Source organism: Lycorma delicatula, chromosome 3, assembly GCF_047948215.1.
Source record: "Lycorma delicatula isolate Av1 chromosome 3, ASM4794821v1, whole genome shotgun sequence".
Classification (NCBI taxonomy): domain Eukaryota; kingdom Metazoa; phylum Arthropoda; class Insecta; order Hemiptera; family Fulgoridae; genus Lycorma; species Lycorma delicatula.
The window spans coordinates 58,722,626-58,744,075 of record NC_134457.1 but is presented as its reverse complement, the minus strand read 5'-3'; the positions used below and the strand labels follow the sequence as shown (position 1 = coordinate 58,744,075).

The 21,450-nt window shown below is 29.6% G+C and overlaps 2 protein-coding genes across 3 annotated transcripts in view; one reads left to right on the top strand and one right to left on the bottom strand.

Moving 5' to 3' along the window:
* The first annotated feature begins 438 nt into the window (after window positions 1-438).
* LOC142321626 (replication termination factor 2) lies at window positions 439-7,849 on the top strand. Of its 2 annotated transcripts, XM_075359876.1 has the most exons (5): window positions 448-784; window positions 1,907-2,086; window positions 4,350-4,562; window positions 5,328-5,577; window positions 7,540-7,849. In XM_075359876.1, the coding sequence occupies exons 1-5, from the start codon at window positions 716-718 to the stop codon at window positions 7,728-7,730; spliced, it is 903 nt and encodes a 300-aa protein (XP_075215991.1). In that variant the 5' UTR covers window positions 448-715; the 3' UTR covers window positions 7,731-7,849. The 2 variants fall into 2 exon arrangements, with proteins under 2 accessions (XP_075215992.1, XP_075215991.1); XM_075359877.1 differs by lacking the exon at window positions 1,907-2,086 and having other exon boundaries at window positions 439-784.
* A 1,737-nt stretch (window positions 7,850-9,586) lies between these two features.
* pigeon (gamma-secretase activating protein pigeon) overlaps window positions 9,587-21,450 on the bottom strand; it is a 78,686-nt gene continuing 66,822 nt past the window's right edge. Inside the window, exons 16-17 of the mRNA XM_075359874.1 lie at window positions 15,578-15,649; window positions 9,587-11,767 (exon numbers count right to left, since the gene is read on the bottom strand). Coding sequence (XP_075215989.1) covers window positions 11,694-11,767; window positions 15,578-15,649 — 146 coding nt within the window. The 3' untranslated portion in view covers window positions 9,587-11,693. The remainder of the gene's footprint in view (window positions 11,768-15,577; window positions 15,650-21,450) is intronic.

Here is a 21,450-nt window from a genome sequence, read left to right as displayed (position 1 = left end):
TGAGAGTACATGACTAAACTTCATTTACACCCTTATTCACCTTCTGAAGTAATTCCTGACGGTTCTTCCGAAGGTTAACAAGAAAAAAGATATAAATACTTTTAATGAGTTGAAAAAAAAAAATTTGGCTCTTATTCGCTGTAGTTGATGATAAAAATTGTTTTATGGGGCTTAAGATAACATTTAATTGTTTAAGATTAACTCAGTTAACTAGCACAGTCAATGAAAATATTTTATAATCAGAAGTAATAAATTTGCCGAATGTCAATAAACATTAATGTAATAAGTTATATTTAAGTATTAAGTATGTAATAAGTTGATGTAATAAGTTATGCGTCACGTGTGGAAAACAATAAATAAATAAAATAAACGCAAGCTAGAGTTTGGTATGGTAGGAGGATCCACCACTACAAGCTATGCATAAGAAAGATTGTATGAATCGAATCGTAATTGAGAAAGATTTGGTTTCCCGTCGCCTATCCATTTCATTGTTAAGAATCGTAAAAAGAATCAGTTTCTCCTGCAAACAGATTCTCGATTCTTTCGTTCAGTATAAAAAATCGAATTGAAGGAACGACTCGTTCACGATTCTTCCCATTACTACTAGTTATTGACACCTGATTTCTTACTGTCATGGTTGTCTAGTGGTTGATCGGGTGTTTACAAATAGTTCGTGTAAGAAGTTTGGTTATAGCATATTGTTTATTTCTTTAGTATGGGTTGTGATGGTGGTACAATTCCTAAGCGCGATGAGTTGGTTCGAACAAAGAAAAAACCGGAACAGGTAGGTTTACTGTATCTTTTAAATTGCGCCTTATAACTGATAGCCTACTCCTAATTTATATTATTTTTATTGTTACAATTTTCCATATTTCATAAGTGGTAAGAGAGAAAAAGAAGTAGTCTAGTATAATTATTTATTTACAAAACGTGCGTTTTGAGTGATAAACTGCTTGGATAACAGAAAGAGAAGTTTGCGTAGTCGTCTACAATACACGATAAAGTTTAGATTTTTTCATATTTATACTATTGTTCACTTAATTACATACCAGTCATGAATGCACAATAGAAACACTGTTTCATAAAAATATCTCTGCTACAAATGATCAGTTTGTAATTTATGAATTTGTCGTTCGTTATTTACTTATGATATTGCTGTTACTTGCTTGGTCAAATTATTTATATAATTAGTTCCTTATATGATAAGTTAGTTATTCTATAATTAGCGTCTAAAGGAACTAAAAATTCAGTACAATTTTTAATAAAAAGCATGAATAGATTCTTACAATTTCTAACAGTCAAACAAGCAGCAGCTTACACAAAATAATTTTAAATAAAATTAAAGAATAGCTTACAAAGTTGCCATAAATCTTATAATGTATATCTCGATACTTTCAACATATTGACAAATGTATGTTGTCAACTAATTTGTATGTTATTATAATTTCAAGTATTAAAAAAATACAGCTGTTTCTCATATAATACATTGGTAACAATAACAGTAGTTGTTTGTTACTTTTGAATTAGGTTTTATTACTTTTTTTGGACTTTCAAAGTGACATCTCTTTTACTGTGATTTAAACGAGTTTATAGCTTTTAGAATTTTTTAACTCAAAAGGTACATGTTATGTAATTATTTAAAAAATATTAATCTTAGTAAAGAAAATGAAATTAAGGATTCTTACGGTACACTTATGACTAGATAAGTAATTTAACTTATGACATTGGATGGTTAGTATATGTACTTTTTTTTAGATTTGGTTATGCAGAGTTAACATAGCATTAATTTATCTTGATCCAGCCATACAACTAAATTATTTTACTTAGGTCAATCATGAAATATTCCTAGTAAGAAATTTTATTCATTATCTAATTACAAGTATAATTTTATTTATATTTTTTTCAGAAAGATAAAGATTCAGAATTATCTTTCCGATGGCGTCATTGCACTATTACTCAGCAGCAGTTACAAAAACCAATTGTTGCTTGTCAGTTGGGAAGGCTTTATAGTAAAGTTTCTGTAATTGAAGGTTTGCTTGATCGTTCAACATTACCTGAAATTGCATCACATATAAAATCTTTAAAGGCAAGTTTCATTATTCACTAAAAATGTTTATTATTATTATAATTTTGCATTTTTTTGTGCCATGACAAAATAAAATTGAAAAGTAATAATTGTATTCTTCCAGTCTGTTTTTTTGTGGTAAAAATGTATCTAATAAATGTTGTAAATATAATCATATAGTTAAAAGTGTTTTTTCTTCTTGCTCTTAGGTGGCAATGTATAATTCTGTGGTATTCATTAAGGTTGAGGCATAACTTATGAAGGAAAAACAATTTGCTGTTGTAAAATGTATTCAACCTTGTCTGTGCAAAGCCATTGAACACTGATGTTCTGCTCCTGTTTTTATAAAAATACTCAATGTGAAGTATTGGGAAGTCTTCTAGATGAATTGTCTATGTATTTTGTGTTTTCACCATCTTTGAATTGTGGTTGAAATGAAAGTGACTAAATTATAACCAGTTGAAAGATTTTTAATTAATCAAAGTACTATTTGTGTATGTCTTGAGATAAAAATGTATTGAAGCAACTGGTTTTAGTGCAGGCAAATTGAAATATAACTGACAATTATAAAATCATAGGCTTTGCTAGTATATTACTTACAATACATCTAACAGTGTTTAACTGACAACTCTTTGTAATCAGAAAAGATCTATGTAATATGTTGTAAAGGAAAATGTTTTTAAACATCATGTTTATATTATTTAAAGTTCATTAAGATTCATCTGTATTAGAAATAAAGATACATTGAAACAGACAATTTATATAAGTGGTGTATTAAAATTAAATAATACTCTTTTATTAATGATTGTATTCTGTTATTCCCTAGTTTTACTTGCTTTTGAAGGATTTTTTTATCATACAATTACAAATTTTTATTTTCTGGTAATAATAATAATTACACTGAAGAAAGTGTACACTATTTTTTTCTTTACCAGATCGTATTATCCAACCACCATAGTCATATCATATACAAATACTCGTTTGAACATTTCTATGAATAATTAATTTCATGGTATAAATTTTTTTTGTTTGTAAAAAATATTAGTTATTACTTAAGAGAAAATTAGTTAACTCTAAAAACGAACCGCAGTTTTTTCAACAATCATCTGAATTAGATTGAAGCATTTCTCTATTAGCACTAGAAATAAGAAGATACAATTATAACATTAGTCACAGCTAATTTTCTTAGTAAGCATGGCATGGGATGCTGGTTATCTTTACAATGTTATAGAAATTTAAGAAATTACTTGTATCTTGTCAAGTCATCCACAACCTCTAGATTATGACACATCAAACATCCATTTTTGAATCTCAGTATATTTGCTTTGTTCCTATATGTTCAATGATTTGGTTTTGCATTTCAATCCTTTTTCCCAACAGTTTTTACCTTCTTCACTTTCAATTACCTCTGAGTTCCACAATATATTGTCAACTAGCAAATTTATAAGATATAAGAATTTGCTAAAGGCATATCATTAGATATTATAGAATAAAATTTCACTGTATATTTGGTAAAATCTGTAATGATATCATAGACTAGAAACCAGTAATAGTAGTTTATTTGATACTTTTAATTTTCACATTTGATACATTACCAGGCAAGTGATTCTGTATTTATTCCAACAGTAAATGCTCTTTTAGTTGTATGTGTCTCTACACATGTACATTCTTATTAATGATTGTAGAATTTATTTATTTATTATTGTTACTCTTGACTTAGATTATTATTGTCATTGCCATGCATTGTAATCTTGTAATCTGTTACAATTCACTTTCTATTTATTTAAGTATGTTTATTCCAGTTAATGGGATTGTTCATATTTCTTGTTTACATCTAATAAAACTGAGTGTAGTGTCAGTTGATTCAGTGTAAGGCACTTTTGACCTCCCTTAAAATTCAAATTTATTAGTATTCATGTATACCACCTTGTAACATTAACTGCAAGGAAGATGGGATGTTGATAAACAAAGTAGGAGATTAATTAACGTCTGTATATGTTTATCTTACGTTAATACATGTATAAAAGAAAGGACACATTTTTATAGCTTAAGTGAAATGTTTTATTCTTTATCAGTTTTAAAACAAATTTTGTCAACTTTGGTCATTTATTTTTTTTGTCTTGGGTTCTTTTTTGAAAAAATATAGTGCATTGTTTTACAGAATCTGTCAAAACTTAAAATCATATAACACCTGTAATATGTACAAGTGTTAATTACTATTTTATTGTAAATTGTACTTTCAATTTAGTTGTTAACCTTGTTTTTCTTTTGTGTTTATGTCCAGGATGTGAAAGACTTACAGCTGACTAGTAATCCTGCTTATGAAGATGGTGTAGAAAAAGGAGATGGATATGTTGATAGACAAAGTTCGCCATTTATTTGTCCTCTTATTGGACTGGAGATGAATGGGAAATTTAAATTCTGTTTCCTTTGGACCTGTGGCTGTGTTATGTCTGAACGTGCTCTGAAAGAGGTTAAAACAAAACTTTGCCACAAGGTATAATAGAACATTTTTATTTATTTTTTACACTTCTGTTATGTCAGTATTATTTCCTTGTGTTACAATTTTCATTTTATACACAGTGGTTTTGTTTTTCCTTCTATATGATTCATTTATCTTAATAGATATTTTTTTCTAACAAAAAGATATTTTAAGGGTATTGTAAACATTTCATTCATAAAATTGAAGGTTTGTTCCAATAATTAATTAAAATAGGTAAAAAATAAATAAAATAGCCACTCTTTGGCCGTTATAATTATTATTACTTATTTTTTTCTAACATCTTTATCATAATAGTTTGACTCATTTTAATTCTGACATTTTGCTTAATCCCACAATGTACTATTTTAACATTCAGCTGTATATTATCAGTGTATCATGTAAAGCTGTTTTTTTTTTAAATTGCCATTTCATTTCATCCCTTGAAAAGTATTCATTATTTTTTCAAACCAGTCAAAATGTTTATTTTATTTTTTTATTGACAGGGAAATGTAGAGCTAGTTTCCAGAATGAGGCTTTCTCTGCCCTTTTTGACTATAAGGTAGACATAAGATTTAATTGTAATTAATTTTATTACAGCAGTGCCATAATTACTATTGATTTTATTTATAAAATATTAATATTTTTATCAGTAAATCAATAGATTTCTTACAATTACTATCATTAAAGTGTAAAAATGTAAGTAATTTAATTTTCATTAATTATTGGGATAATTGAAAATCCTGAGATTTTGATTTTTCAGTTTTTTTTTTTTTTTTACAGTGTCAAAAACCATTTACTGAAGAGGATGTTGTTGTATTGAATGGGAATGAAGAAGATCTCCAGTTAATGATGACTAAGATGGAATCAAGACAGGCTAGGCTAAAAGCAGAAAAGAAAGCCAAAAAGGGTATTAAAACTGAACCTGTTGAACATAGCATTGACTCATTGAATCAGCCTTCTTCATCTTCACTTAATAGCAATGTTGATATCAAAAAAGAACAAAAATCTTCTTCCAAACTTTTAAAAAATGGTAAGTTAAATGCCTTGTAGTTTTATTTTCCATAGTTCAAAGGTAAATTTCCATTTCTCAAGTTACAATTAGAGAATATTTCTGTTATATAAGCTAAATTTTTTTTAAAGATCTTCAAATTTAGTCTCTATTCAATCCCTGTTTGAAAATAGTCTTATCATGTTGTTATCACCAACACTGTATTTGCATCATGAGTTGACCTAATATGCATAACTTGCTATGTTCCTTCATTAAATCAGTTAACATTTTAAGTGTATTTTTTCTTTCTTTCATCATTCATGCTTGTTTTAGCTAAGCTTCCTCCTTTCTTTTTACAAAAAATTTAATTAAACATTTATTGGGGAAAATATACGCTCAGTAAAATTGGTATTGTAGAACATTTTCATTTACTTTTTATTTTATGTATATATATTTTTTTATTTTTTTGGGTATATTCAGTTTTCGACCATGACAATATCACTACCTCTTTTCACTAACTCAGCTAAATATTAGATGATGCAGAGACATTGACTAGAGTGGTTACAGTGCAGGTTGGGTACAACGCATGCTAACTTGTAACTGGTGATAATCAGTTTCATCTTGCTGCAACATTTTTGAAGTACTCTATGTACACATCTTATTCATTACAAATCACTGCTGTATGGTATTAATTATTTATCAGTAGAAATAATTCTAAGGAAAAATTAAAATAAAATTAAAATTAAAATTAAAAATTAATTTAATCTGTATATTCCTTTAAACTTCACTTCCTTCAGTCTTCTTTTATCAATTTTTATTTTCCTTCTTGTATAGAATAAATATCATTTATTTATTGTATTATTTGTTTAAATAAAAAAAAAACAGTAAAATTAAAAAAATGAATCCTATCCTAAAATTATATCATAAATAAATTACGATAGTAAAAATAATTGGATTGTGATGAGTTCTTTTGTTTAAAAAGTCATCACAATCAATGAACTGAATAGGATAGTTTTGAAAAGGATTTAAATACTTGTAAAAAAGTGGTTTAAATAACCAATTATTTTTATTATATTTACTATGGTTAAAAATCTGTTAGTTGTGAAGTAGACTTTTTAAAGAAAACAAAAAAAAATCTGGGCAGCTGTTGTGGGGGGTCACTGTTTTATATATATATATATATATATATATATATATATATATTTCATTTTATTATATTTAATAGATCAACCCAAGTACGGAATAATTGAAATAGGATTTCATTACATAAACAGAAGCGCTTTCACTTTCACAAACTTAATTTGCATCATCAGCTGGATTAAATTTGTATTTATATGTTTCAAAAAAGTCATGAACTCGCAGTATATAATATCATATTAGTTTATGATGTTTTTTTGAAATATATATAAATGTAATGCAGCTGATGATGCGAATTAAGTTACTGAAAGCACTTCTGCTTATGTAATGAAATAAGGTAAGTAATCGCTTGGGTTATTTATCTATTAAATATAAATTAAATTGTATTGGTACAGAGGAGTATAGTTCATAAAAAAAACTGCTTTTAAAAATGTATATATATATATACATTTAAATTTAAAGAACTTAACCTTAAGTACAAAGATAAAGTAAGATGACGCCTACCTTTTACCTGAGTTGTTATCCATTTTTTTAAATTGTTCATGTTATTGCACATAATATGTAATTTGTAGAACTTAAATAATCATTTTGCCTAGTTGGCATTCATTTAAAAAGTCATTTTTTTAAAGATTTCTAATATATGTTTGTGCGTGTGTGCAAACGCGTGTGCATAGTCTGTAGTCTCAATGATATGTACTGTGTAGATATACTATGTAATAACATATATAATACTATAAAATTATAAATTGTAAATTAATATACTATAGTTTTATTGTAACTATATTATTGGTAATGAGGTTTCTATTTATTTTTTTTTTTTAATTTTGGTAAGATGAATTAAAAATTTATTTTTTATTTTTTTTACAGGTTCTGGAAAGCGTCAAATTTCATCATACAGGGAGATTGTTGATCCAGAATTGAAAAAGACAAAAATTGATTATAGTGTAGCAAAAGACCCAAATGCTACTGCTGTTTATAAATCATTATTTACATCACATAAAGCAGCACAACAGCAAACAAGAGCTCATTGGGTAACATACAACCCATTTTACAATTAATTTTTTTTTTAACAATTATAGCACATATTATGAATGCATGTTTGTGTAATAAATTTCATTGTAATTAATGTAATAGAGTTTATAATAGTTATTAAAATTAAAACTTTTTCATTTAAAAATCTTATGATTTACTGTAACCCGTACACCTAAGATTTACACCCGTTTTCCCTTTAAGGATATATTGATGGGCAAGAAAAATATAAATATTTGAATCGTGCTAAAATTACATCAAACAAATTTAGTAAAATTACATCAAACAAATTTAACAAATTTAGTAATGGTGGTGATACATATATACATATAGAGTATATAAAAATTTTAGTTTCCTTAAACAAAAATTTTTACAACTTTGAAGAACATACATAAATAAATAAAAAAATAAAATAATCAACTTTAATATTTTGAAGAACATACATAAATAAATAAAAAAATAAAATAATCAACTTTAATATTTGGGAAAATTTTAATTTACAAATATAAGTATAAAAACACACTTATAAATGAATAGATAAATTGTGAAAATAATGAATTGCTTTACTGGCATGAAAGTTGGTTTATTATAACTAATTTTTTAATTTAGTTGATGAGTTTTAACTTCATTGTCAAAAATTATTGTACTGGTTAAATTTCTGTCACGCCTGTTAAACACTGTTAAATTTGATGTCACGCCTTATCTGTTCTCCTTGTTTTGTTTTATAGTTATCTTTTAATTTTATTTATCAATCTCCTGTTATCAGTAAATTAAGGTTTCTGATGTATAAAAGTACATCTGCTTGATTCTTGATTTGTTAACTAAGCTACTAAACTCTTGATTCGAATCATAAGCTATCTTATCTGTACAAGTTTCTTTTCTGTATATTTTTAAATTTAGATTAAGGGATTACTAAGCGAAGTATTCTACAGAATATGGAAGAAGAAGATATACTAGATATTATGAAAAAATACAATTGCTTAGAATATAGTAGGTACATGGGTGACACTCTATTAGTAATTAAAAGAGAAACAAATAATGAAGAAAAGATTCTGGAAGAAATAAAAAAAAATTTCACCATAACATTAAATATACAATGAAAAAAGAGAGACGAAACTATTATTTTTTTAGATTTACCAATAAAAAAAAAAGAAATATATGTTGAAATATAATAAAAATAAACTTATACAGATAACATCATAGCTTATTTTTTAAATAACCCAACGGAGCATATAATAGCTATTATAAAAAGAAACATAAATACAAATAATATACTAAAAAAGATTTTTTTTTTTTTTAGTACTATTGAAGAAAAATTTACTTATAATAGTAATGGTATATACAAAATAAAATGTAAATTTAATGCAACATTACATACATTGGACAAACATTAAGAAAATTAAAATTAAGATATGAACACATGAAATCTTTTAAAAAGTAAAATAAAAAATTCACATTATGCAACTCATTTAATAAAAGAAGGACATACCCTAATGAAAATGGAAGAATCAATGAAATTAATTCACAATTGTATTAAAGGAAGAAGAATGAACATTTTAGAAAATTTAGAAATCTTCACATTAAAAAGTAACAATAAAATGATCATAAATGAACAGATCAACAACCAAGCAGATTTTTATTTCAAGAACCTCAATTTACTGAAAACAGGAATAAATAAAATTAAAAGTATAACCTTTAATAACAAATAAACAAGGAAAAGACCCGATAAGGTATGGTGTCAAATAAAGGAACAGGATTAACTAAACATTATATAAAGACAACAGAAATTTAAAAGTACCAGTACAATAAGATTTGACAATAGAGTTATTCTAAAATTCATCAACATATATAATAAAAGAATGAAGAAAAACATGTAATAGGAGAATAATAAAAATCATAATATTTTAGTAGAAAATGTAATAATAATTATCTTAATAACAACAAAGGTAAGGTTAAGTAATAACAAAACTAGCATTATTATATGATAAAAATCATGGTTATTAATAAATATTTATGTTACACTTTTTTTATGATGTATAACACAACCAACATTTGACCATAGATTAAAAAAGTTCATAAAAAAAGTACATCAGAACATAAAAACACACTCAACAACACTAAGTCACTCAAAAAAAAACACCTAAGTAGACTACTATTGTATTTCAAGAATCTAAACAACTAAAACTTTTTGTGGGATTTAAATGATATAAATAGAATAAATAAAACAAACATAGATTATTTATCTTATAATAATATTATAATCTTAAAATATACTTGCATCACATTTTTGCTACATCCAGTTTGTTTTTTAATTCTTTTTCTTATGACAGCACATTAAAAAAAAATTCCAAAAGTAACATAAAATATAAATTGGTAACATAATCTATGGTAAGAAAACAATTAAAAAAAGTCATCACTATCACAGCATTTCAATACAAGACATTTAAATTAGTACTTACTAAATTAACGTTTAATTCAAATTATTTAATATTAGCTATATAAGATGTATGAGAAAAGTAATGAGATTGGTAACACTGCGAGCGATCTGGCAATGCTGTGTCTACAGGTCTGTGCTAGGCCGGTTTGTTCATCCTTTTCACATGCTCAGTACTAGTTTCAACTGCATTCAGCGAACATATTATTTTTGACAGCGCCATCAGTGAAGTTGTGTTACGAAAATGGAGCATCGGAATTTAGAGCAACGTTGTACAATCAAGTTTTGTGTTAAACTTGGGGAATCTGCGAGTGTCACCTTTGAAAAGTTGAAACAGGCATATGAGGAACATTGCTTATCAAGTGCACAAGTTTTCTGCTGGCACAAATTATTTTTGCAAGGCTGAGAACACATTGAAGATCAACTTAAAAATCTGACGAAAACGTTGAGCATGTGAGGGTTCTTGTGATATCAGACGCTTGTTTAACAATACGGATAATAAGTGAACAGTTAAATTTAAACACTTTCACCATACATCAAATTTTGACAGACGATTTGGAGAAGCGAAAGGTTTGTGTGAAATTGGTGCTGAAAAACGTCACAACGGAACAGAAGGACAATCGAAGAAACGTATACGTTGATCTTCTTGAGAGGATTGACAATGACCAAGAATTCTTCAATTGTGTGATCACAGGTGATGAATCCTGGATATTTGAGTACGATCCTGAAACAAAGCGGCAAAGTGAAGAGTGGCACAACATTCTGTCATCTCCTCGACTGAAAAAATGTCGAATGAGCAAATCAAAGATCAAAACCAAGCTGATTTGCTTTTTTGACAGTAGGGGTATCATGTGTAAAGAATTTGTTCCTCCAGGACAAACTGTCAACCAAGTGTTTTACAAAGGTGTCCTTGAAAGGCTCAAGAAAAGAGTGATTTGCATGAGACCAGACATTGCAGAAAAGTGGATGCTTCATCATGACAATGCCCTGTGTCACACAGCCATTTACATCAGGGATTTTTTGACCTCAAAACGCATTCCTACAGTTCCTCAACCCCCCTATTCACCTGATTTGAGTCCTTGTGACTTTCCTTTTCCTGAAATTGAAACTTGTCTTAATGGAACTCTGGAGAACATTCAAAAGACTGTGACCGACCAGTTAAAAGCCCTACCAGTTGAAGCCTTCCAGCGCTGCTACCAGTAGTGGGAACAACGACTCCGCCAGTGTATAGCTGCCCAAGGGATACTATGAAGGGGATTATATTGTTTGAAAAAAATAAAAACTTTGGTAAGTAAAAAGTCAGTCTCATTACTTTTCTCACACACATCGTATAAAACATACGTATACATCATATATACGTTAAGGATTCAAATGTAAATGTTAAGGTAAATTTAACTTATCTAGTCAATATTACACCATCAGATAAGTATTACAAATGAATTCACCCAGTATTATAATATCTAAAAATGAAATTATATATTAAAGATACCAAATTTTTATTGGTATAAATAATTTAATATAAACAAAAATCATGATAAGACTTACTATACCAGCAATATTAATCTATGAAATCTTCAGTTGATGCCATTGTTGCTTCTATCAGTAAAGTAAAATCCAGCTCAGCTAAGCTTGCTTGAAAAAAATAAAAATTCTATTAAGTGTGTAATTTTTTTAATATATAGCCGCATATTAAACAAAAGAATTCTTTAAACACTTAAGCGGAATCGATTCACCAACAATGTAGATTATTTTAAATAAGAGCCAGCAATATCTTGAAAGAAAATCAAATCATTCTGGCAGTTTAAAAAAATTGTGTATCACATACTGATTCACACTTAGGATTAATATAGAATCAGATTTTAATCAAATATATATGCTTCTTCAAAAAGCATTTAAATGTGAATGATAACTACCAAGCGTTGTGTAAAAGTATCCTCATAGTGCACACATCAGTTGTCCTACAGTCATTAGGTGTTTGTAATAGGTGTGGGAAACATTTTTATTTTAAGCATAAGACAGAAATTACAAAAAATGTGTAATGACAATGTATGCTCATTAGTAAGTGTAGTGGTAAAGTTGAACTTATTTTACCACATAAAGTTCTGTGAAGAAGATTGTAGATCACATTGAGCCTGCGCATCACATTTAAACATCCAAGAACTGCTATAAATTAAATTTTTCTATTTGCTTGTGAAGCATATTATTTACAAAGTCAAGTGTAAATAATACAACATAAATGTAAATTTAAATTGGATAAACGGAAAGAAAATTAAAATTAAGATATCGCAAAGCTAACATGAAATCTTTTAAAGATCAAAAACAAGATTCTAATTATGCAATGCATTTAATAAAAGAAGGAGACATACCCCAATGAAAGTGGAAGAATCAATAATAAAATTAATTCACAATTGTATTAAAGGAAGAAGAATAACATTCTTCTTCTTTTAGTTCTCCTTCTTCTTTTAGTAAGGAAGGAGGACCTTTACCAGAAAGTATGAACCTAATTTTGTAAAATTTAATAACACAATGCGAAAAATTAGGAAATTCATTTGAAAATTGTGGAAACATATAGTCACAATTTTTTCATTTACCTTTTCCAACAAATCATTTGTATGTGATCACGGATGGGCTACTGTTAGATTCTTCAACATGAACATTTATCTTGACTTTTCGAAATAAATGACACCATTTTTTAAACACTTATGTTTGGTTATAAACATAGTAAACTTTTGCTCATTACTCTGAAGAAATAGATTATTTACTTTTTGAACCTCACACTTGTGGGCGTTTATTTTAGCACTCATTTTAATTAGAATATGTACAGCAACTAATGAGTATGACAACTATTGACATCAGATGATTACTAATACAAATAAATTGATATATAAGCACTATCTGATTTTTTTTCCAAGTATAAATCCACAGTAAAGTTAACTGTCCTAATTTAAAAAAACAAACTTCATAAATATTGGAGCACCAACTTTCCAGCACAATGACCATAACAAGTGGTCAATATGCTAGCATTGACAGAAAAAACAACTTAATTGTGTCATCTAGTCTAGTTTATCCAATTCTTCACTAATTAGTAAGAAATACTTTTATCAGTATTGGCCATCATTAATAGTGGATTTACTTTTCTTTTTTAATAAAAATAATTTCAATAGGATATATCATTTTTGTCGTCACCACATCTGAATACTTTAAGTTTTTAACAAAACATAAAATGATGTTTGACAACATAAATGTAGCTTCCTCAGACTGGGCAGCAAAGTCAGAAAAATTTAGCCCTAAGTCCCAATGTAACAACTGGTTACATTTTTTGACAACCAAACTCTTTCTAGTTTCATTAGAATTCAATACATCAAGCATTAATACAGATTGCCACAAGATTGCAGCACTGTGATCTACTCTTAACAACTTCCCAGTATCACTCAGAAGACAAAGATGGCTTCCTCCAGCAAGTTAAAGTGAGCTTCAATCGTCAAAGTACAATATTTTTACTTTATTGCAATGTCTTTCTGAAAAAACAAAAATAATAAAAAAGAATGACGTTTTTTAATTATTGGTATATCAATCATCATGGGTTATTTGAAACCCCAAGGATTAGAATATATTGGGCTGCTAAAACCAGATTCTGTCTTACAGCAGACCAGATGACATGCAACTGTTTGAGATGAAATTTACAGTGTCGTGGATGCGGGACAGAAAGAAATATAACAAGATAAATTTTGGAATATTATTGGAATATTAGAAAATCCCTTAAGCCACAATGTATCAATTGACAAACAAATGCTTCCAGTTTGGGGACATGTTGCTACACTCAATATATGAGATTAAAACCAAACCTTTGTGTCTTTCAAAAACTTTATGTCCTTCACTGATAAGCTTATCTTAGATTTTTTTCTTGTACGAAAGTAAAGGCAGTGAAATTAAAGAGAACACTGATGGCAGTCATTTGGATGTTGGTGGTAAGACAGTAATGAAACTTGTCCATAATTTACCAGATGTTTGTACTGATACATTGTTGAAAAGAAAGGGGAGAGAGGGAGGATCTTTTGTTTGGTTATTAGTTCAAGATATCAGTTGTCAATAATCAAATGATCTGACAATAAGCCTATTATAATGGCATCATGTGAATATGGAATTAAACCAGTTTGATAGTGACCAGTAATACAGTAAAGTGATTAAAAAATATGTTGATGAAGAGTGTCCATTTGCATTGGCTGATTATAATGAAAAAGTGGGTGGTTTAACTCCACCCACTGTTTCATTATAAGTGGGTGGTAACTCCACCCACTTTTTCATTATAAGTGGGTGATAACTCCACTTTTTTAGTATCTTGACTACTTGATTCCTACGATAGAAAATCTGGTCGTACAAAGGAAATGGACTGTGCATGTTTTCTTTCATTAAATGGATTTTGCCATAGTTTATTGTGATCAAATGAAGGAAACATGATGAAGCTGTTGAAATATGTAGGCAACATCATCTTGATTTCTGATCTGAAGTTGCTAAATCACTCCCCAGCTATTGAAATACTGCAGATTTCTATCACTTTCTTGATCTTTTTTGTACATGAATTATCAATAAAACTAATTAAAAATAATTTCCGAAAATTCCTTGGGTCTGAAGAGTACCAAAAAAAAAAAAATGTAACCTATATGTTATAAACAGACTAAGGAAGGTAGGTTTAAGGAAAAGTCATTGTTAAGAAAATCATTTTCATTATGGTATGTATGAGAGAATCTATTTTTTTAACAATCGTTTAAAAGTTTTGGAAATGTAACTCTCTTAACAACCTTCTAATTTTAAACAAACAATGAAAGAAAGAGGCCCAGAAGACCTTGTGCTTATTATTTATTTGAACAAGTAATTGTCTAAGATTACCACATTTGTTTGACTACTAGATCTGTAAAAATTACAGAAAAACTAGCTCCTCTAAATGGAGTACAGTAATGGCTAAATTTTACTATTTTTTCGGTGAGAAGGAATATATTTTTCTGTCCTAGATTTTAAACTAGGAAGAATTTTAATAAATATGAAAGATGAAAATGATAATAATGAAGATAAATCTAACAACACAAACTAAAAATTTAATTATGGGCTTCAGCAAAATTATATGTAGGAAGGCAATGGAAAACAGCCCTACACTATTACAATTTTTTTTTCAAATTTTATACAAAATTGTATATTATTGCACTTTCTACTTTATTAACTAGGCTTATAGCTATGATAACGATATATGTATTGTTATAACAATATTATGTATTTACATGGATTTTATACTTACTATATACAGATAGTTAAGTTTTTCTTAACTTTCCATTTTTGATAGTTTGGATTAACTGGGCCTGCTGTTTCATTAGGCCAAATTGATATGATTCCAATAAAGCAGTCTACTGTATATTAATTTAAAATAAGGTTTATTTATTAACTGCTTACCTTTAGCAGTAAGGAGATCAAGAAATGTATCTAATGGAGAAAGTCTATCAGCTGAAGGAAAAGCAGCAAGACCTAAAAAATGTAAAGTTATTACCCAATTTAAATACGAAAAACATTTTAATTTTTATAAAAGTATAAAAGCTTTATTTTGAAACCTTAACTCATTACTTACTTTTATTTCCCTCTATGTGTATGATTACAAAGGGTTTCAATTTAAAAAAGGAATGAACAATACATATGTGTACTCTGATTACACTGATAAACAATGATTTTGTTAAATGAGAGTGAATAACTGATTCTTAGAGTATTTTTCATGCTGATTTCAAATATGAAATCAGAATTCTTTTATCAGGCTTAGTTTTTTGTAACTATCACTCTTATTTTTGGGTAGTATCATGCATGAACCATAAGCATAGCATTTTGTAAATGTAAATATTCCCTCTGCAATACAACCAGTGCCATATAGCCAAGAGCTTCCAATTCCAGTATTACCAGATACATGGAACTTCGATGATGAAAATGTCAAATCTTGTGCTGATGTATCAGACAATGAAGAAAGAGATCTAAAATTTTTACTGAATCCCACTGATTTAATTAATCAGTCAGAATTAAATGATCTGGTTAATGATCTAAATTTATCAAAGAATTAAGCAGAAATACTGGTATCAAGACTGAAAAGATGGCATTTTTTACAACCAAACACTAAAATAAGTGCTTTCCATAACAGACAGTCAGAATTTGAACATTTCTTCTCTCAGTACAATAACTTAGTATACTGTAATGATGTGGACTCTTTACTGGAAGCTTTGGGTCATATGTATCATCCTGACAATACTTCATATTGGAAATAAATACCCATCAATACCGTTAGCATATGCTGTTCACATGAAGGAGTCTTATGAAAATGTGAAACTTGCATTGAGCAGGATTCAGTATGGGAGATATTTAAGGCATATTTCTGGAGATCTTTTTCTTTAACTGCAACTTTGATACACTATGTTCTGTTGCTTTTTGTTTGAGTGGAACAACAGGAATAGGAAAAACCATTACATAAAAGAGCAGTGGCCAAACAGAGAGGTACTGACTATAGGAAAGAAGAATGTTGTTTGTCAGGCATTAGTAAAACCAGAAAAAGTTTATCTTCTACCACTACACATTAAGCTAGGATTATTCAAAAACTTTGTTAAAGCAATGGATCATAATGGTCCACAGTTTCAGTTTCTAAAAAACAAATTCCCTAATGTAAGTGATGTTAAAATAAAGGAAGGTACATTTGTTAGACCACAAATAAGAAAACTAATGAGTGATCCAGCGCTTGAAGAATGTTTGAATGACATGGAGGTTGCTGCATGGAAATCACTTCAAAATGTAGTAAACAACTTCCTTGGAAACCATAAGGCCAGTAACTATAGAGAACTTGTTGGTGAACTCCTTCAAAACTATAAAGAACTTGGGTGTAACTTGTCACTCAAAATCCATTTCTTACATTCACATTTGGATTTTCTCCCTAACAATTTTGGTGCTATCAATGATGAACATGGAGAACGCATTCACCAGGAGATATATACAATGGAAACACGATACCAGGGTTAAATAGAACCCAAAAATATTAGCTGATAACTGTTGGAATCTAAAGGAGGATCTATCTACAGCCAATTACAGCAGAAAATCCAAAAGAAATAGATTTTAGTTGAGTACAAAATTCATGTAATGTACTGTCACATTATGTTCACCATACATTTTTTTTGTTTCAAAAGAAATTTCAATTACAAAAATACTGAGCAAAAAATTAAATTTTGTTGAACAGTATTATTTATAACAGATAACGTAGCTTTAAAGTAAACAAACAATAAATATTTGTATTCACATGAATAAATGATAATAAATGAAACTACTGAAAAAACCGGGGGAGAAAGGACAAATTCTTGCCATGAATTGATGGCAGAGACACAATTTAAAAAATCTAGTAACTACTACACTGAATGGAAAAAAAATATTTATTAAGGATAACTGGTCTTTTGAATAGATCTATGCATGTAAAAGAAGTCTCGGAAATTCAAACACTGAACTTATACATTTGAAAGCAAATTTTCTGTGAATGCAATTTTAATATCTGAAACTCATTGTGTCTCCAGTCTACTTCGCTATGTTGTATTACTGCATAACATTAAGTATGCATTGGAAAAACCACCAATAACAGTCTTGTGAAAAGACCTCGATCAGCTTTCTCTAATGATGATAATTGTCCTTAGGTAAATAATCTCCCTCTATGAATCATGAGACCTTGCCGTTGGCGAGGGAGCTTGAGAGCTCAATGATACAGAGAAGCTGGACCGAAGGTGCAACCATATAGGAGAGGTATCTGTTGAGAGCCAAACTAAGGAATAATTCCTGAAAGAGGGCAGCAGCTCTTTCAGTAGTTGTTAAGGGTGTAGGTCAGGACGACTTAAATGGCCATATCAACATCACTCAGTCCTCTGAGTACTGCGCAGCTGAAAGCAATGGAAAACTACAGCTGCTTTTTTTACAAGAAAATGTAGCTCTCTGCATTTTCATATAGCAATGATGGAGGCGCCTTTCTTGGTAAAATAGTCCCCCATTTGGATTTCCAGGTAGGAAGGGATCACCAGAAAATTAAAAAATAACATTCTATGAGTCGGGGCGTGGAATGTTGGCAGGTTAGAAAAAAAGGTTTGTAGGTTAGAAAATTTAAAGAGGAAAAGGGATAGGATAAATGTAGATGTAGTAGGAATTAGCAAGGTTTAGCGGGAAGAGGAAAACGACTTTTAGTCAGGTGATTTTAGAATTATTAACTCAGCTTCAAATAATGGGCAGGCAGGAGTAGGCATCGTAATGAACAAGAAGTAGAGAAGAGAGTAGAGTATTTCAAAATGCTTAGCGATAGAATCGTTGTAATAAGGATAAAATTGAAACCTAAACCGACAACGATTGTTAACGTCTATATGCCTACAAGCACCCATGATGTCGATGAGGTAGTATGTGTATACGAAGAAATTGACAATGCATAAAAGGGCATGAAAATTTAATAATAGTTGGAGATTGGAATGCAAGCATTGGAAAAGGCAAAGAATATAGTAAAGGTATAATGGGTGAATACGAGCTGGGCAAAAGGAATGAAAGACTACTTAGGCGGAACAAAGAGAAATGGTAGAAAACCTTGGATTTCAGACGATATATTGCAGATGATGTATGAACGTAGAAAATATAAGAATGCTAGTGATGAAGAAAGTAAAAGGAACTATAGACAATTAAGAAATACTATAAACAGGAAGTGCAAAATAGCGAAAGAGTGGATTAAAGAAAAGTGTTCAGAATTGGAAAGAGAAATGAACATTGGTAAAGTAGACGAAGCATACAGGAAAGTTAAGGAAAATTTTGGGGTACATAAATTAAAATCTAATAATGTGTTTAACAAAGATGGTACACCGATTTATAATACGAAAGGCAAAGTCAATAGGTGGGTGGAATATATTGAAGAGTTATATGGAGGAAATGAATTAGAAAATGGTGTTATAGAGGAAGAAGAGGATGAAAGGGGAGAAGCAATACTGAGATGTGAATTTAAGAGAGCATTAAAAGATTTGAATGGCAGGAAGGCTCCTGGAACAGACAGAATACATGTAGAATTATTTGCAGTGCAGGTGAGGAAGCGATTGATAGATTATATAAACTGGTGTGTAATATTTATTAAAAAGGGGAAGTTCTGTCAGACTTCAAAAAGAGTGTTATATTCATAATACCAAAGAAAGCAGGAGCCGATAAATGTGAAAAATACAGGACAATTAGTTTAACCAGGCAAGCATCAAAAATCTTAACTAGAATTCTATACAGAATTGAGAGGAGAATGGAAGAAGTGTTAGGAGAAAACCAATTTGGTTTCAGAAAACATATAGGGACAAGGGAAGCAATTTCAGGCCTCAGATTAATATTAGAAGGAAGATTAAAGAAAAACAAACCAACATACTTGGCATTTATAGACCTAGAAAAGGCATTCGATAATGTAGACTGGAATAAAATATTCAGCATTTAAAAAAAATTAGGGTTCAAATACAGAGATAAAAGAACAATTGCTAACATTAACAGGAACCAAACAGTAACAGTAATAATGGAAGTACATAAGAAAGAAGCTGTAATAAGAAAGGGAGTCTGACAAGGATGTTCCCTATCCTCTATACTTTTTAATCTTTATATAGAACTAGCAATTAATGATGTTAAAGAACAATTTAGATCCGGAGTAACAGTACAAGAGGAAAAGATAAAGATGCTGCAATTTGCTGATGATATAGTAATTCTAGCTGAGAGTAAAAAGGATTTAGAAGAAACAATGAACGGCATGGATGAAGTCCTACACAAGAAATACTGCATGAAAATAAACAGGAACAAAACGAAAGTAATGAAATGTAGTAAAAATAAGAAGATGGACTACTGAATGTGAAAATAGGAAGAGAAAAGATTATGAAGGTAGAAGAACTTTGTTATTTGGGAAGTAGAATTACTAAAGATGGAAAATGCCGAATAGCACAGGCAAAACGAGCTTTCTGTCAGAAATATAATTTGTTTACATCAAAAATTAATTTAAATGTCAGGAAAAGATTTTTGAAAGTATATGTTTGGAGTGTTGTTTTATATGGAAGTGAAACTTAGATGATCGGAGTACCTGAAAAGAAAAGATTAGAAGGTTCTGAAATGTGGTGCTATAGGAGAATGTTAAAAATCAGGTGGGTGGATAAAGTAACAAATGAAGAGGTGTTGCGGCAAATCGATGAAGAAAGAAGCATTTGGAAAAATATAGTTAAAAGAAGAGACAGAGTTGTAGGCCACATATTAAGGCCTCCTGGAACAGTCGCCTTTATATTAGAGGGCCAGGTAGAAGGACAAAATTGTGTAGGCAGGCGACGTTTGGAATATGTAAAACAAATTGTTAGGGATATGGGATGTAGAGGGTATACTGAAATGAAATGACTAGCACTAGATAGGGAATCTTGGAGGGCTGCGTCAAACCAGTCAAATGACTGAAGACAAAAAAAAAAGGTAAATAATAATTTAAATGGTGACAAATCCCACCTGCAATATGCAAATGTCAGATCTGTAGTTACTACAGAATAATCAGAAAGATGGTTCCCTTCATAAGGTTTCACCTTTCCTGATCAATAAGGTAGTAACTAGTTCATGCAGATCCCCCAAGAATGTAAGAAACTGAGAGACGGATTGATACAATAGAGACTTTCAGTGATGAGCAGAGTTGATCATGCTTATGTCTAATCAATATGGGCGTTAAAAGTGCAATATGTCATAAAACGTAGAATACTAGCCGAGGAGTAATTTTTTGCCAGGATCTTCTTAAGATGAACATTAGTGAAATTGTCGAAGAGCTTTGTCCCAAAGATGTTTTAGAGCTGAAGAGAATAATGGAATGTCAAGAATAGGATGCAAGAATCTACTCCCTCTCTTATTTTAACATTCAACCTTCCCACACCAACAGAGAAAATTGAAGTAGATACCTCTATTGGTTAGAATATGATCATTCATCCCTAACCAACAGTGATGTTTCCAGTGTCAAAGGTACGTGGCCATACCACAACTTCTTGCCCAAACACAATATGTGCTAGATGTGCAAAAGAACGCTACAAAGATACTAATGTCAGAAGGAAGAAAAATGTATTAACTGTGGAGGATCGCATTCTGGTCGCTCGAGATTTTCCAACTTTTAATGAAGAAAAAGCAATTCTCAAAATATGTACTGAGCAGAAACTATGGTTTCCGGCTGCAAGAAAAGAACACAAAAAGACAATGAACTCCCGGAACCTAGTTAAACCAGACATCTCTTTTGCTGCCACTACATCAAGCCAAGC